Below are 14,945 nucleotides of genomic sequence, written 5' to 3'. Positions count from 1 at the left end.
TGATGTTGCAATTAATCCATCACAATCTTCACATCTTTCCTTGGAGGTGTCAGCCTTCACTGACATCTTTCCTTCTCCCTTCTGTTGCTTCCCCTGTAGCCCCTTCTCTCACACCTGCCACCTCTTTCCCCTTTTGTAACAAAATTAAATTAAAAATGTTTATTTCTATTCATTATATATCACCAAAAAAGTTATGTTATCTGATAAAATATATTTTCTATGTATTCTCCAAATATTATGTGTTATTACTTCTGGATACTCTATTAAGTTAATGTAATTATTTTAATCCCATAAGTTTGCCTTTTAAAAAACAAAAAAAGCTCCAAAGCTTTTTATTTAGCTCAATAGGAAAAAAAGGTTCCTTTATTCTTTGGTGTAATCCAAATAAACTTTTCCCACCACTTCACTTTAAATCATATAAATGAAAATTGTACTGTAGATAGTCAATGGTTTAGAATTATTTACAATTACTTCATGTTAAATTTCTGAATAATCATTTTTTTTTTTACTAAAAGCTGTACATCTTCATATTGATACACAGGTACAGGTAGGAGGAAGGTAAGCATAAAAAACTGTAAGATACAGTTCGCTTTTCTTAAAAACCAATTAAAATGGGACACAAAGTCAGAGCCAAACTAGAATTTACCATCATATAGTAGAATGTATTTGGAGGTACCAAATGTAATAGAAGAGACACCCGATCCTACATGTGCACGGGGGCATTTACATATTAAGCTGGGGTAGACAAATAGTCTTGCCTCCTGTCTGGAGGTGGAAAGTAACAAATGGGAGCGAGAGGTGGAAATGGAAGCAGCAAGACACATGCATCATTATTGTGTTCCAGTAAAGGACACACAGGCCAGGTTTGTCAGATGAACAGTCATCTGCACAAAGGTCACCACTCTATAAAGTGACAAAAGATTTTCAAACAAATTAACATATTTGTCATGAGAAATAAAATATAAATTTGGTAGTTTTACAAGAAACAAGTTCCGGTTATAAAAGTTCCAGTTATTATAGTAAATCTTGATGACTTGGGAATCTGTGATCATGCAGGGAGATGCAGAGAAGTTAACTTTTGCACTGCTTGAAAAATTGCAAATTCATGCTGTAAACTATTTTGTAAGGTAAAAATTTAAAGTGTTTAAGGAAATTACTAAACCTTAGTAAACATTTTTTTTAAAAAAAAACAAGCATTTTACAATTAGTTAACATAAATTTATCTATTAATAACTTTCAGAAATGTAGATGTTTACTCACCCAGATCCCTATTTATTTTCTAAAAGTAACAAAATTAGACTTTTTAAAAAATTCTGAAATTTAATTTTTTTTATTAGTACAAACTGATTAAACTAACTTCTCTCCTAATTACCCAAACTAGTAAGTAAAATTGCCCTTTAAAAATTTACATATGAAAATGAACTACTGTTGCCACAATAATCCTATGGCCAATTTAGGTAACAATAGCTATAACTAAACTCCTTTGCATTCAACTTTTCCTTTATGACTTTTCCACAACAGAACAACCAAGGAATTCTCTGGCCAGTTAGTCAGGTCAGTTTTTGAAGTGTGTAATTTTTATTGAAGTGGTTTTATTATGAAAGTTTTGCAGGTCAAGGTATAACATAAAATAGTTTTGTTCTGTCAAAACCATAAACTTAATTCAATGTTGTTACATAAAGCAGTCTAATTTTCTTTCTATTAAAGATATCTAGCAACAATAATTTAGATGATAGTGCTATTAAGTCTTATTATCTAAATGATAATTTATTATTTTGTAAAAATTTTTGTGAGGGAAAAGTCCTAGAACAAAGGGAGATGAGTGCCACTTTTTATATATTCCTTTCCTCATTCACTTTTGCGAAATGTGGTTCTGCCTGCCACAGAGAAGAGGTACAGCTGTCTCAAATGCATTATGTTAGGGGTTCACTTAGCCCACTGCAGTTGTAACATTTTTTTATAATGTGTCACGTCTCTTTTTCAAATATCAGATCATTTCCTTTGTAATATCTCCTCCAAAATTCTGGTAGATTTCACATATTTGCACCAGAGTCAACTGTCTTTTTTGTATGGCATCTCCAGGGTCCCTTATTGCTGAACCTCCTCAGGGTTGCCATTCTCTTTCATTCTCTCTTTCATTCTGCTGAAGATCTAGACCGTACTGATAGCTAGAAATATTATTAAACTTTAAGGTAGCACCCCCCACACCCCCATTAAAAACAAACAATTCAAGAATAGTTAGTAAATATCTCTTTCATTAACATCAAGGTGCTTTTTAAGATCAAATTTCCAATCTTATAAATGATCTGGAAAGTAATGTTGAGACCCAATTTTTTAAAGATTAACGTAAGTTATTGTCTTTCTGTATATAACAATGCCATTGTCATATATGAAGCAGGCAAAATACTGTCACAAGGGGGATGACTTACTACCATTACTGAATAACAGTTATTCATTATTATTGCTAATGAAGTGTGGTGGTAGTTGGGGTTGGAGAGAAGGGAGCCAGCATTTACTGAGCACCTCGTATAAGTCAGGAGCTGTGTCTGCAAAGTAGAATTACTTAGGTTACCTAATGGGTAGAAAATTTGCAGGGAAAAAATGGAAGCCATGAGATGGCTTTTTACTAATTTAGTGGGAATTTTTGAAAATTTTATTTTAGCAAGAGTTACTTATGAGATAGGACCAATAGTTCGAGATTGATGTTCTTAGAGGACAACTGAGTTTACCCTCCTACCCCCAGCATGAACAGCCCTGCCCTGAGCATCCAGACTGGGGGGTGGGGGGTGGGGTCTATCTCTCTAGCCCTTTTAATCTTTTGATGATAGATTTTTGCCTGCATGGTTGGCCAGTTGACCAGCATGCTAAGAGTTTCACTACATACAGTCTACATATAGTTTTCCACCAGTTCTTTCTTACTCAGCTTTCTCTGTGATTCCTTTCCTTAATAACCTCATCACAACAAATGATAAGCATTCAGTTTAAGATTTTGCAAGATTAATATTGTGACACAGTGACAGCATACTGACCCTCATAGTGATTTCCCAGTTACCGTTTTTCCATAAAACTTCACTTATTCCAGGCTTTTTTCTTGCCCTTTATTTTTCAACCATAGGTAGCTTCCTTTTCACAGACCCTTTGCAAAACCATTTTTTATGCCTGCATGGACCATGTATAAAAAGAAATATACAAGGTCGGCCAAAAGTAGGTTTACAGTGGTGAGTATGTGAAACAGTTTATTCTTATATTTTTATTAATTATTGTAATATTTTACATATGAACAACTGTAAACCTACTTTTGCCCCACCCTGTATGTTCGTATGGCTAATTGTGGATTGTAAACAATATGAAGGCAGAGACTAATTCAGGCTCTTTTCATCCCCGATGTCTATCCAGTATCTGTCATCTAGTTGATGCTCACAGGTAGTGAGAGGGAGGTGGGTGGGTGGAATATGTGAAAGAGAAATGATCATAGTCTGGGACTATAACTGCTACATGGTAAGTCCATTTACGTTGCCCTTAATGAGCCTGATCAGTGCTTTAAAAATAGTTGGTGCTGCTAATTATTCCTTCATAAGAATGACAGTATAATCATTTCATAACATGTATTGACTTTCACCAAAGCATATTACTAAATGATTCTTAGCAAAGGATGTGACATCTTACTGGGACAGAATTCATTTAGCAGATCAACCTTGGAGGGGAGAAAGAGGACTCCTGAGAAGATATCTAAGTGTTAGGGACAGCATCTTTCATAAATGGAACTTTCTTCTTATAAAACTACCAAAAATCTTACATGAATTTCAGTATTAGATCCCTCAATCAATCTACAAATTAACAGCTGAAACCAACATCAAAATGAGTAAGAGACTGAGTTTAATTTCTCAATTTATCACTCACTATGAGATCTATTTATCATTATTTATGGGGTCATTATAAAGTCCTTGTAATTTTACATTATTTGAATACTTAAATGCTAGCATTTACTAATGATTAGCAAATTGATATTTCTGAAATCAAGTCATTAGTTCACCTAACTGAACATCTATTTTCTTAGGGGCTATTAATCACAGTGGCCAGTATCTGCTAAGTTAGGCAAATTATGTTTTTAGTTTTGATGATTCTTGTGTTCAGAGACAAATTTTGCACTTTTGTAGCCCTTCATTGTGTTCACAGTTCCTAATAAAAATAGTAAAGTGTCTTCTGAAATATGCCCACTTAACCCTGACCCCTAGTGCAGGTAGGGTCTTTCCCTAACACCCATGACATTTTATTGTTACCATTTTGCCAATTTACACAAATCTACTTAACTCACTCTCCGTCATCTAAAGTGAGCAGCATATAGGCAAGGGTATCCCGGCTCCACAAATGTATGAACAGTCAAGATACTAACTCCAAAGAGCCCGAGATCCCTGCTCTGAAGAATGAGGACAATCACAAGTGACTTTACATGCTTGTGGTCAAATAACATTAAGTCCAGAATGAACCAATCAAGCAACAAATGTGCGCCTTCAGTCTCATGCCTCTGATTCTACAGAAAAAAAGGGAGAGGGTATTATGAAGGTCATTCAAAATTGCCTTAACTTTCCAGATTTCCCCCTTTTTTTGCTTGCACTGACTGACTGCTCAACTGGAAGGTCAAGATATATGATCCTCTAAACTGACTGTGAATTAATTATAATCTTTAGTTTAAGTGAATAGTGGAAGGTTCCAGCAATACCTTGGCAATAAGGCAGACTTGTATTCCTATATTTGTAAGAATACATACATAAAGATGTTAAAAGGGAAAGTAATATTATTTCTGCATCTCCTAACAGACAGTCACAGTCAGAAATTAGAACCCGTGAACAGTCACATCACTACACCATTATGCACATTGCTGAATTTAAGAACACTACCTGGGTTATATTCTTAAGGTAGCATTTTTAGATTACTTATAACTAAATGATTGCTCTAATGAGATTCATCAGAGAACATGAAATCCTCATCCAATCATTTTTTTTTCAACAATTCAAATTAGTAATGGGCAATAATTCAAGAAACTAAAAACAAATCCTAGAACGGGTGCTTCCTCTCATTAGATGCACTAATAGAAGATAATCAGAAGCAACAAAAGGGAAAGTTTTTGCAGGTAAAAAATCTCTCTAATGTTGTATTAATTATTATTCACTGCTATTTTTAGAATGTTTCTTTTAAAAACAAAAAGGAAAAAATTAAGTATTTATCACTCAGTTGATAATGACAGAACAGTTGTTGGTGAATATTACGTAAGCATTCACATTCACACTCAGCTATGCTGAAAGAAGATGTCTTGTTCTAATAGAAAACACAGTTTAAATTAGGGTTTAAAATTAAGTCCTGGATGGCATGCATAGCTCAGTGAATTGAGTGCCAGACTGTGAACCAAAGGATCGCAGGTTCAATTCCTAGTCAGGGAACATGGCTGGGTTGAGGGCCAGATCCCCAGTTGGGGGTGTGGAAGAGGTAACCACGCATTGGTGTTTCTCTCCCTCTCTTTCTCCCTCCTTTACCCTCTCTCTAAAAATAAATAAACAAAATCTTTAGAATTAAATTAAACTAAAAGGTTGCACAAAGAAAATAATTTTTAAAATGATTGCCTGAGGGGGACCTTAAGGAACTGAGAACACATTCATCATTAGCAACTACCACAGGACCTTGAAGCCCCTCAGTAAGTTTTTGTTTATTATACTGACATTCCAATTGAGGCTGCAATATTAACACAAAAAAGCAACATTATAACATCACAATAACCTGCACTTTTATGTAATTTCATACCCATTTAGTAAGTTGAAACATGTATCACTTATGACTAGAAATCAATTGATTTTGGAAGTAGCTGAATAGAAATAAGTGCACTAGAAGTAAGACATTTCATAGGAACATACAGAAATAAGGCAAGATGCAAAGTGAAGATACATTTATGGTCTCCACTTGCAGCAGATTGCAGGGGGCCACCTTAACAAATTTAATTATAGCACCACTATGGCAAATATTGTGGCCCTAAATAAATAATTAGTAAGAGACTTCTTGTATGAAAATAATACTTCCTTGAGTGGCCATGCTGGCTTTGTAAATTAGCAGTGTTTGAGAAAAGGCAAACAATATACGTACTTCGTACAGGCTGCATGTTATCCAAAAACAGCAATCTAAAAACAAACTTAATTGTTTAATTATAGGAAGCTAATGGAGTTCCCTATGATGTTTCATGTAATTGTTTATTTTACCATCTAAGCATGAAAAGACCTAAAGCTATTTAATGAGAAAGTTACTGTTAATTATTGTTATGCTAGTGAGAATTTACTGAAACATTTAAATTGTATAGTTACTGGAATTGATTTTAAATCTTCCAGATGCTCTACATGGTTAAAATCCTGTCTTTAACAGTAGTCAATTCCTGAAGCTTTATGTGAGCATTAATTATATAGCAATTACGCTAATCATTTACCCTGGATTCAAATTACCCTGAACATTTCCTAAGAAATTTTTATGTTCCATGTTAGCCTATTAAACAACTCAATAAAACCACATCAATTAAAAATTTTTTTTCTCACACACTGAAATGTCTAATAACATGTGTCACTTGAAACTCTTTGTTTTGTCCCCTGCTGGTTCATCTTTTCATAGAACTTAACCAAATGCTTGGGTGGCAGGGTTTTAATGAATCAAGATTGCTTCCAAGTGGCAACATTTGCAAGCATCAACACTGAAGAAATACAGTTAGAATTAGTCCTTTCAGGTTTAAGCACAATGATATTGCCTTGCTTTCCACTTATGTGATAAATCCATTACACAATTTTACGTCCTGACTGGTGTGGCTCAGTGGGTTGGGCATCATCCCACAAACTGAAAGGTCATTGGTTCAATTCCTGGTCAGGGCACATGCCTGGGTTGTGGGCTGGGTGCCCGATTGGGGATGTGCAAGAGGCAACCCATCGATGTTTCTCTCACACACGGATGTTTCTCTCTTGTTCTCCCCTCCCTTCCCCTCTTTCTAAAAATAAATAAATAAAATCTTTTAAATAAATAAAAGTCTTTACACAATATATTTCAAATATACAATGACTCATTCGTTTCAGATTAATTTAGAAACAGAGCAGCATACGATTTTTAAAGAAATTTAGTCACTACTATTATTTTAGAATTGATTAATGTCCCATCTTTCTGAATAGCCTTTCTGCATGGAAATGCTTCTCACCAACTACTTCCTACAGTGTTAACATGCATGCACATATCACAGTATATCCTATTCCACTGCCATTTATTCATTTACTAGTTTTAAATATTCATGCTACACTACCAACAAAACAGAAATCAAAGTATATCTGTTGATACTGTGTATATTACAAAGTAAAAAAATGTTAGAGCTGTAAGGGATACAAATTTTTATCTAACTTCCACATTCTAATATAAAAAAATGAAGCAAGCCGAGATCCAGAGATTTACTCAGATACCATCATCACAAAGCTATTTAGCATCAGAACTAGATCAAGATTCTTTCCAATGACACAACTAGAGTAACCTACGCATGCCATCTTTACCACAGGCATTTTCTGACAGCAGAAGCTGAGTTCCTAGAAAAACTATTTAGAAAAAAAATCATATTAAATAAATCACCATTCATAAAAATCAATTCCCTCTATCAACCAGTGGAATATGTACAATGAGAAAAAAACGTGAAGATAGATTGCTCTTGGCACTGCACCTGTGTGTAGGAAGTGAACTCAGAATTCAGAAATAGGAACAAGCCTCTTATGTTTTCTCTTAATACCTAATTCACAATTCACCTTTTTGCTGCTAGGCCTTCAGCGGGAATGCCCTATTAGCTTACTGGGAATTACAGGATTGGTTGCTCCCATTCACCATAAAAACCTTATCATTGGAACCTACCTCCTTGGCCATGTCTGTGTATTTCTGCTTCTCCTTTGGATCGAGAACAGCCCACCAATCAGCTAGTATCTTGGTAGCACCTCGGTTATCAAGCCTCGGGTGTTTCTGACGTACAAGGGAGCGATGGCGTTTGCAAAATAAGAGAAATGCATTCATTGGTCTCCGGGCTCGCTGTTCTGGTGATTCATCATCTTCAGTCTCACCAGCATCTTGCTCTAGGCCATCAGCCCCAAGAAGTTGAACCTATTTCCAACCAAAACCAAAAACTAGATGTTTAACACATACTGGGCAATTTTGCTTTAATAGTTAAGTCTTGGTTTTCAAATTGTATTTTTTAAAAACATTAAAGAGTTTCAAGCATGGAAGGGATATATCAATTTGTGTATTTACTTATTTATTTTTTTATTTTAGAGAGCGAAAGGGAGGGAGAAAGAGAGGGAGAGAGCCAGCGATGTGAGAGAGAAACATCGATTGGCTGCCTTCTGTATGTACACACCAACTGGGGAGACCAAGGCCTAAACCTTCAACCCAAGCATGTGCCCTGATGGGGAATCAGACCAGTGTCCTTTCGCTTTGTGGGATGACACTCAGCCAACTGAGACACACCAACCAGGGCTCAAATTGTATTTTGTCTTAGCTTCATTTAAACAACTTTTAAAAAAATTATAAACCACTGTTAATGGTTGGTAAACAAGTTATGATATATTCTTTTGCTTAAGTTTCTATAGTAACCTGTGCATGTCTATTACAGCATATATTACATTGTGTTGTAACTGTTAATTTTTTTTTTTTTCTTACATAGCACCTAGCTCAGTGTCCAGTGAGTGAATAAACCCATTGTGGTATGTGGGTCTCAAGATTAACAACAATATTCAAAAGAGTACACAAATAGTAAGAGTTGTCTTTCTCTTCCTTGTAAAGTGCTTTTTATAGCTGATAATATGAAAATGTTTCACATGAAAATAGATAATAAAAACCTGACACTACACAAATGTTTTGTGCACAAGTAGAGAGGCCTCTACTGTGATCATCAAAATAGACATTTAACATTATTTGAAGGAAGAACTACATTGTAACTATTAAGATTCCCTGTCTAGTGAAATGCTCTGGTGATTGGAATAAACTCATCAAGGCTTAAACCCCCAAAATCAGTTCTGAACCCTCCATTTTTCTAAGGATTTCATTCAATGCAAAGTCTTCAAGGGCTGGATAATGCTCTGATCCTGTCTATTCCATCAGTGTAATTCTCATTGCACTTGTCCCAGTTCCACTCTGGCCTATGACCCAGTCTTCCTACTTTCGATCTCTTACAAATACTTCCTGCACATGGCTGAAGATTCAATTTCTTAAAGCACATCTTTGATCACAGAATCTCAGAATATATTAAGATTATTAAGTATCTTCTAATGCTAAAATGATTTTATGATTATTTCTTAGAAACAATGCAACTGTGAACAGAAGTCCAGAATGCTTACCAAAAGCAGTTCTTTAATTTCTTGTTTCATAGTTAAAATCAAGAAGGATCAAGGTTGTTGTTAATCTGCATAATGCAGTAGGATCAATAGTTCTCAAACTTGGGTGGGCACTGAAATCCCTAAAGGTCTTATTAAAACACACTGTTAGGTCCTATTCCTAGAGTTTCTGGTTCTGTCTAGGATTGGCCTTAAGAATTTGTCTTTCTAACAAGTTCCCAGCTGATGCTGATGCCACTGGTCTAAAAACCATACTTTGAGAACTACTGCTATAAGGCAACCATGTTCTATTTTATATATCATGTTTATTGGGCAATTGTTACAGATAAGATACTCTAGGACAAACCACTAGCTTAATCTAATCTGGTATTTTTAAAGTCTTTTAAGTTTAAATCAAGTATTGCAAATGCATTTAATTAACCACCAATTATTGTCAAACACAAATAGTATAGAACAAACTTGAAATCATAGCTATCTGATTTGGAAATACATAAGGAGTTATTATTGGGTTAAAGTATATAGATTTATTTTTCTTATTATGTATACAACCATTAACAATAATTTGCATTCTCAAGGAATATTTATTTAGTATCCTAAAAGTGACTAAGAAGCTAAAGAAAAACCAGGCATAAAAAAATGTATTATGTAGGTTGAGGAAGTAATTACATTTCCCTTCACAAAAGAATAACTTTTGATGCAGTTACTAAATTATAAAACTCAAGCCAAGAGCTGGAAAAAGAGATAAATAACATAAGATCCTGGCCGAAGGAGCTCACTGCTTTGGGAGGGGAGAAAAATATATATATGCAAATAAATTAAAAAGCAGCATGCTGACTGTAACAAAGAACCAGTGGGATAATGAAGCTCTAGTTGATGGGTAGTAGCACCGGAAGTCTCCCTAGGAAAGTGTTGTCTGAGCTAAATTCTGAAAGACGAATTGGAATCTGTCAGGTAGTCAATGGGGAGACATGGAGGAACTAACAGGGATTAAGGCTCAATGGTTTATTCAAACATCAATACACAATTCAATAGCACTGATATATGAAAGATTAGGCAGGAATCTGAGACACAAGATTGTAGAAAGTAGAAACCACTTCATGAAAAATGTGTTCTGTCACGTAAAAAAAAAAAAATGCTTTTTATCATGTAAACAAGTAGTTTCAGATTGTACAGACTAACAAGAAAACATTGGGGGTCCAACAAAGAGTTTTGGAGGTTCAACACAGATAGGCAACTTCTTATTTTGCCAAGTACAGACATGAAAAAAAATGTTTTTCACTACTATCTAATAATAGTAACTAATAAAAAAAGAATAAACAAATAAATATATGACTAAATAAATGAAATTAAATAAAAATGAAAACTATCTGAATTTACTTTTCTTTCACCAGGGGCCCAGTACTGTAACACTATGTAACAAATCAACATTAGTAATAGACTAGGATATGGAAACCCTGTTTAAAACCACAGGTGAGACATTGTTAGATTTGTATTTTAAGATAAATCTTGTCAGCAGTGTAAAGCATGAATTATAATAGCAAAGCTAGAAGTAATCAAAACTAGAGGGATCAGATAAAAGTTTATTCCAGCTGTCAGGCCAAAAAAGGGAACAGGGCTGAGTCAAAGCAGCAACAACGAGAATGGATAATGTGAACAAAGACAATATTTATTTATGAGATGAAACCAAGAGTAGTATCTAATTGGATTTCAAGTTTGAAAAAGGAACACTGTTTCTAGCTTCAGTGACAAGACTCCTTCATACAAAGAATACGTTCTCTCAAATGAAAGAAATTAGATCTGGTGGGGAGCAGAAAGATCAGTATTGAGCAGGCTGAACTTCAAGGTGCTCTCAGCCAAGACCAGGCACTGCTGTACGTGATGCACAGAAGGCAGTGAGTGTATAGATTCAGAGCAGTGAGCGTACAAATTTTCTGCTTTTGTGGAGCAGAAAAGCAGTACAACCAGCCTTCCATATGAAAGGATCCTTCTGGCTACTCTATTGAAAACAGACTGCAGAAAGGCAAGAGCGGAGGCAGAGACAGAGAGAAAGAGAATAATATGCACCAAAAATGGTGGCAGCTTAGAGTAAGTTAGTAATAGTAAAGTTGCTAGGAAGGGGTCAAACTGAGAACATACCTTGAAGGTACAGCTGATAATTTGCTGACGGATGAATGTAAGAACCGTGCAAAAGAAAACAGACAAGGTGTCAGGTGGGACCAACCTGAAAACTGGAGTTGCCACTCACTGAGAAAGAGAAGATGCAGGAGAATGGGGTTTGGAGGAGAGAAAGACAAAGGCTTCATTTTGTACACGTTCAAACTGAGATTCCAATATGATATCCAAGTGGATGTGTCAAGTAAATAGTCAGAAATTCGAGTCCGAGAATTAAAATAAGAGGCCCAGAAGAAATCAACATTTGAGGGTAGAATAATGTAGGAGCATCAACTGAAAGAAGAAACTAGGCACATATGTTTGGGAAGGTAGGGATAGAAGTCGAAGGGAGTGATGTCATACATATAGAGACAGTTTTCATGGAGCAAGTGATCAACAGGTGCAAATGCGTCAGAAAGATCAAAGTATAAACTTGGCAATTTCCTCAAAAAGAAGGAGTAACACCTATGTCTCTGAACAAGGAAAGGAGAAGGAAAAGATGAGTAAGGAGTGAGAAAAGTGTACAGGCGAGTAGAGGAAACTGAAGAAGTCATTTCTATTTTCTCTATGAAAGAGGAAAAAAGGTCAAGAGTGAAAGAAACCATAAATGTATGCAGAGAAGATATCTGAGAAAACAGGAAAAATGTTTACAATTTCAGCTGAGGCAGTAAGGAGGGAGCTGACACAAGCCAAGAGCAAAAGAATGAAAGGGTGTCAAAGGCCAAAATTTGCAGTGATACAAAATATGTAGGCATTTCTTCTTCTATTGAGCATATATATCTGTTCAATACCTACTATGAGTCAGGCACCATTCTAGGTTCTAAGGAAGGAGAGGAGCATAAGAGTGTCAAGACCCCTGCTCTTATTGAGCTTATATTCCAGTCTAGAGTAACAGATGTAAACAAGGAGACAGTTAAACACAAGGCAAATAGTGAGAGGTGCTATGAAGGATATCCTTTGACCTGGAATGAGTTGGGTGGGAGGAACACCTGAAATGAAGAGGTTCCATCTGTTGGGGAGATAGTCCTTAACAATGAAGAGCTATGCCAAGACCTGGAAGAATATGCGGTTTTCTAAAGTCACATGCAAGGTTGTGTGACTTTCTAAACAAGAGCCGTCTGCTCAAGTGTGAGTCCAGAGAAGGGGACTTGGAGGACTGATTGCCACAGAGGCTTGGTGGGGTGGGAGCAGCCCGGTGCCACAGAGATGAGGACCGATCAGCTCTGACACCGCCTGCGGCAGCAGGGCTAGGCTAGAAGCAAAGCAAGAGGCCAGAGGAGTAACGGGATGGTTGCCAGGCAAGCACACCAAATTCTATGAATACCTCCAGCTCCACTGTATCTGAATATTACCTTCAAATCATTAGTTAATTGACAGAAATACTATTTAAGAAAGCTCTGTTTCAGTCTAAGCTATTAGGAAGTACCGACACTTTAAGAGTTGTCAATATTTGGAATAAAAATGTAGATCAAGTAGTTAAGTAGGATTCAAATTACACAGACTTTAGAAACGCATCTTTCGCATCACAGGTGTTCACTGAAGTTTCTAGAATGAATGCTCAAATAAACTTAAAATTTATATAATAAATGGAGGAATTACCTTATCAAAATCCTCCTCTTCGTCTTCCTCTTCCTCCTCTTCTGAAAAGTCAAGGAGTTTCTTTGCAAGCAATGGATGCCACTGAAGACACTTTCGTTTGGGTCGTTTTCCAGCCCCTTCTCCTTCTGTCGAATGATCTTTATTTCTATTACTGCCTTTCATTACTGTGACCTGCGAAAAGGAAAAAGGGAGGAAAAAACAGAGAAATCAAAGTGTATTTGATTACAATTAGTTTATTTAGCCTGCTTAGCTTTAATTCGATTAAAGTTTTAATGACTTAAGGTGTCTACCAGCTCAGGCATTTACTGAGTTGAGAGAAAATTCTGAGTACATAATCAAACATTCACTTTAGTGGGCCAAACTAAGCTAATGAAATTGAAATTTGCCTTTTATGAAATCTACTTCCTTCCACTCTGTAACTTCTGAACTCAAATCCCAAATAAAGTGTTAGGATGATTACAAACTACTGTCACCTGCTCACATTTATCCAGGGCGGTGTTTCTCCATGTTTTCCATCAGAGAAACGTGAAACGCATCTCTCAGGGGAGCAGAAGCGCTCACAGATGTGCCCCTCCGTACCCTCTCGGAAGGCTCCTATTAGAATAACTTACATAAATGGTGCATTCTACACTATGGTAAACTGAGATTGGAAGTATTATTAAATTAAATGAATATTTTGTAACAATCAGAAGTTTTGGATTTAAAATAAAATGTTTATAAAATAACACACATTTCAAAAACTAGTTATGTGCAGCCTCCAAGGAGTAACTGAATAAACACGGTAGTTCACTTAGTGGGATGAGCAGCCCCAGTACCCATCCGTGACACACAAATTACAAACGCCTTTGTGTCTCTGCCTTACATATGCACTGCCGTCCAGTAACAAAGTTTTAACTCCCCCAAAAGGTGATTCGCTGAAACAACTAGGCAATAGCCAGACTATATTATGTTACTAAATCTTTCAGAAACCCAAAATTCTAAATTACTTTTCAATGACTTAAAAAAATTTTTTTTGAAAAAAAAAAACAACACATATTCATATTATAAAGGTAAAAACAGCATGAGGTTTACCTACATCATCATGCCCAGCCCTACAGCCCAGAGGTAAACTATACCTGTCCAGTTTCCTATCTATTTTATCACAATCTGTTTAATTTGTTATCTTTTATTCATTTCAAGTAACAATTTACATATTATGGTTTAAACATACACATCCATTCAGTAATATAATTAAATGCCGTCAGTTTAAATGGTTCCTGATGACATTTACAAACATAAACTCCATTGCTGAAAACACAGGGGACCTTTCTGGTCAGTATAAGTCCGTCTTGATCCACATGCTTCAAAAGTGATTATCAATAAACTTTTAATGCCATGTTGCTAAAAAATGGGGTCCATATATAGTTAAGATTCATCCCTTTCTGAAGTCTTCAAAACAATATGGCATAGGTAAATTATCCCTTCCTTAATTATTTCTGGATTTGGAGTCATGTTTAGGTCTTCCTCACTTCAATTTTTTTTTAAAGAAATCAATCATATTTCCTTCTAGAACTTGCATGACTTCATTATTTAAAAATTTTTTAAATATTTGATCTGGAATTCATTCTGATAAAAGGAGTGGGGATGGGAAATAGCTTTTTTCTAAATACCTAGTCAGACAACTGTTTCAACACCATTTATTAAATAATCAGGGTTTCTCTCATTCCTTTGAAATGCCACTTTTATCCTATCCTAAATTACCACACTTGTATGAGTCTATTTCTGAATTCTCTTCTGTATTATAAACATGCTGTCTTTTACCTGTCTTGCCTATCC

The 14,945-nt window shown here is 35.6% G+C and overlaps 1 protein-coding gene across 2 annotated transcripts in view; it reads right to left on the bottom strand.

Annotated features, from left to right (window-relative positions):
- Positions 1-14,945, bottom strand: part of BBX (BBX high mobility group box domain containing) — a 259,093-nt gene that overhangs the window by 73,124 nt on the left and 171,024 nt on the right. For both annotated transcript variants that reach the window (XM_090276338.1, XM_090276346.1), the window contains exons 6-7: positions 13,131-13,301; positions 7,909-8,151 (exon numbers count right to left, since the gene is read on the bottom strand). In XM_090276338.1, coding sequence (XP_090132464.1) covers positions 7,909-8,151; positions 13,131-13,292 — 405 coding nt within the window. In that variant the 5' untranslated portion in view covers positions 13,293-13,301. The remainder of the gene's footprint in view (positions 1-7,908; positions 8,152-13,130; positions 13,302-14,945) is intronic.

Source organism: Furipterus horrens, unplaced genomic scaffold (genome assembly GCF_987537825.1).
Source record: "Furipterus horrens unplaced genomic scaffold, mFurHor1.1.pri manual_scaffold_1, whole genome shotgun sequence".
Taxonomy (NCBI): Eukaryota; Metazoa; Chordata; class Mammalia; order Chiroptera; family Furipteridae; genus Furipterus; species Furipterus horrens.
This window is presented reverse-complemented; position numbering and strand designations above follow the sequence as displayed.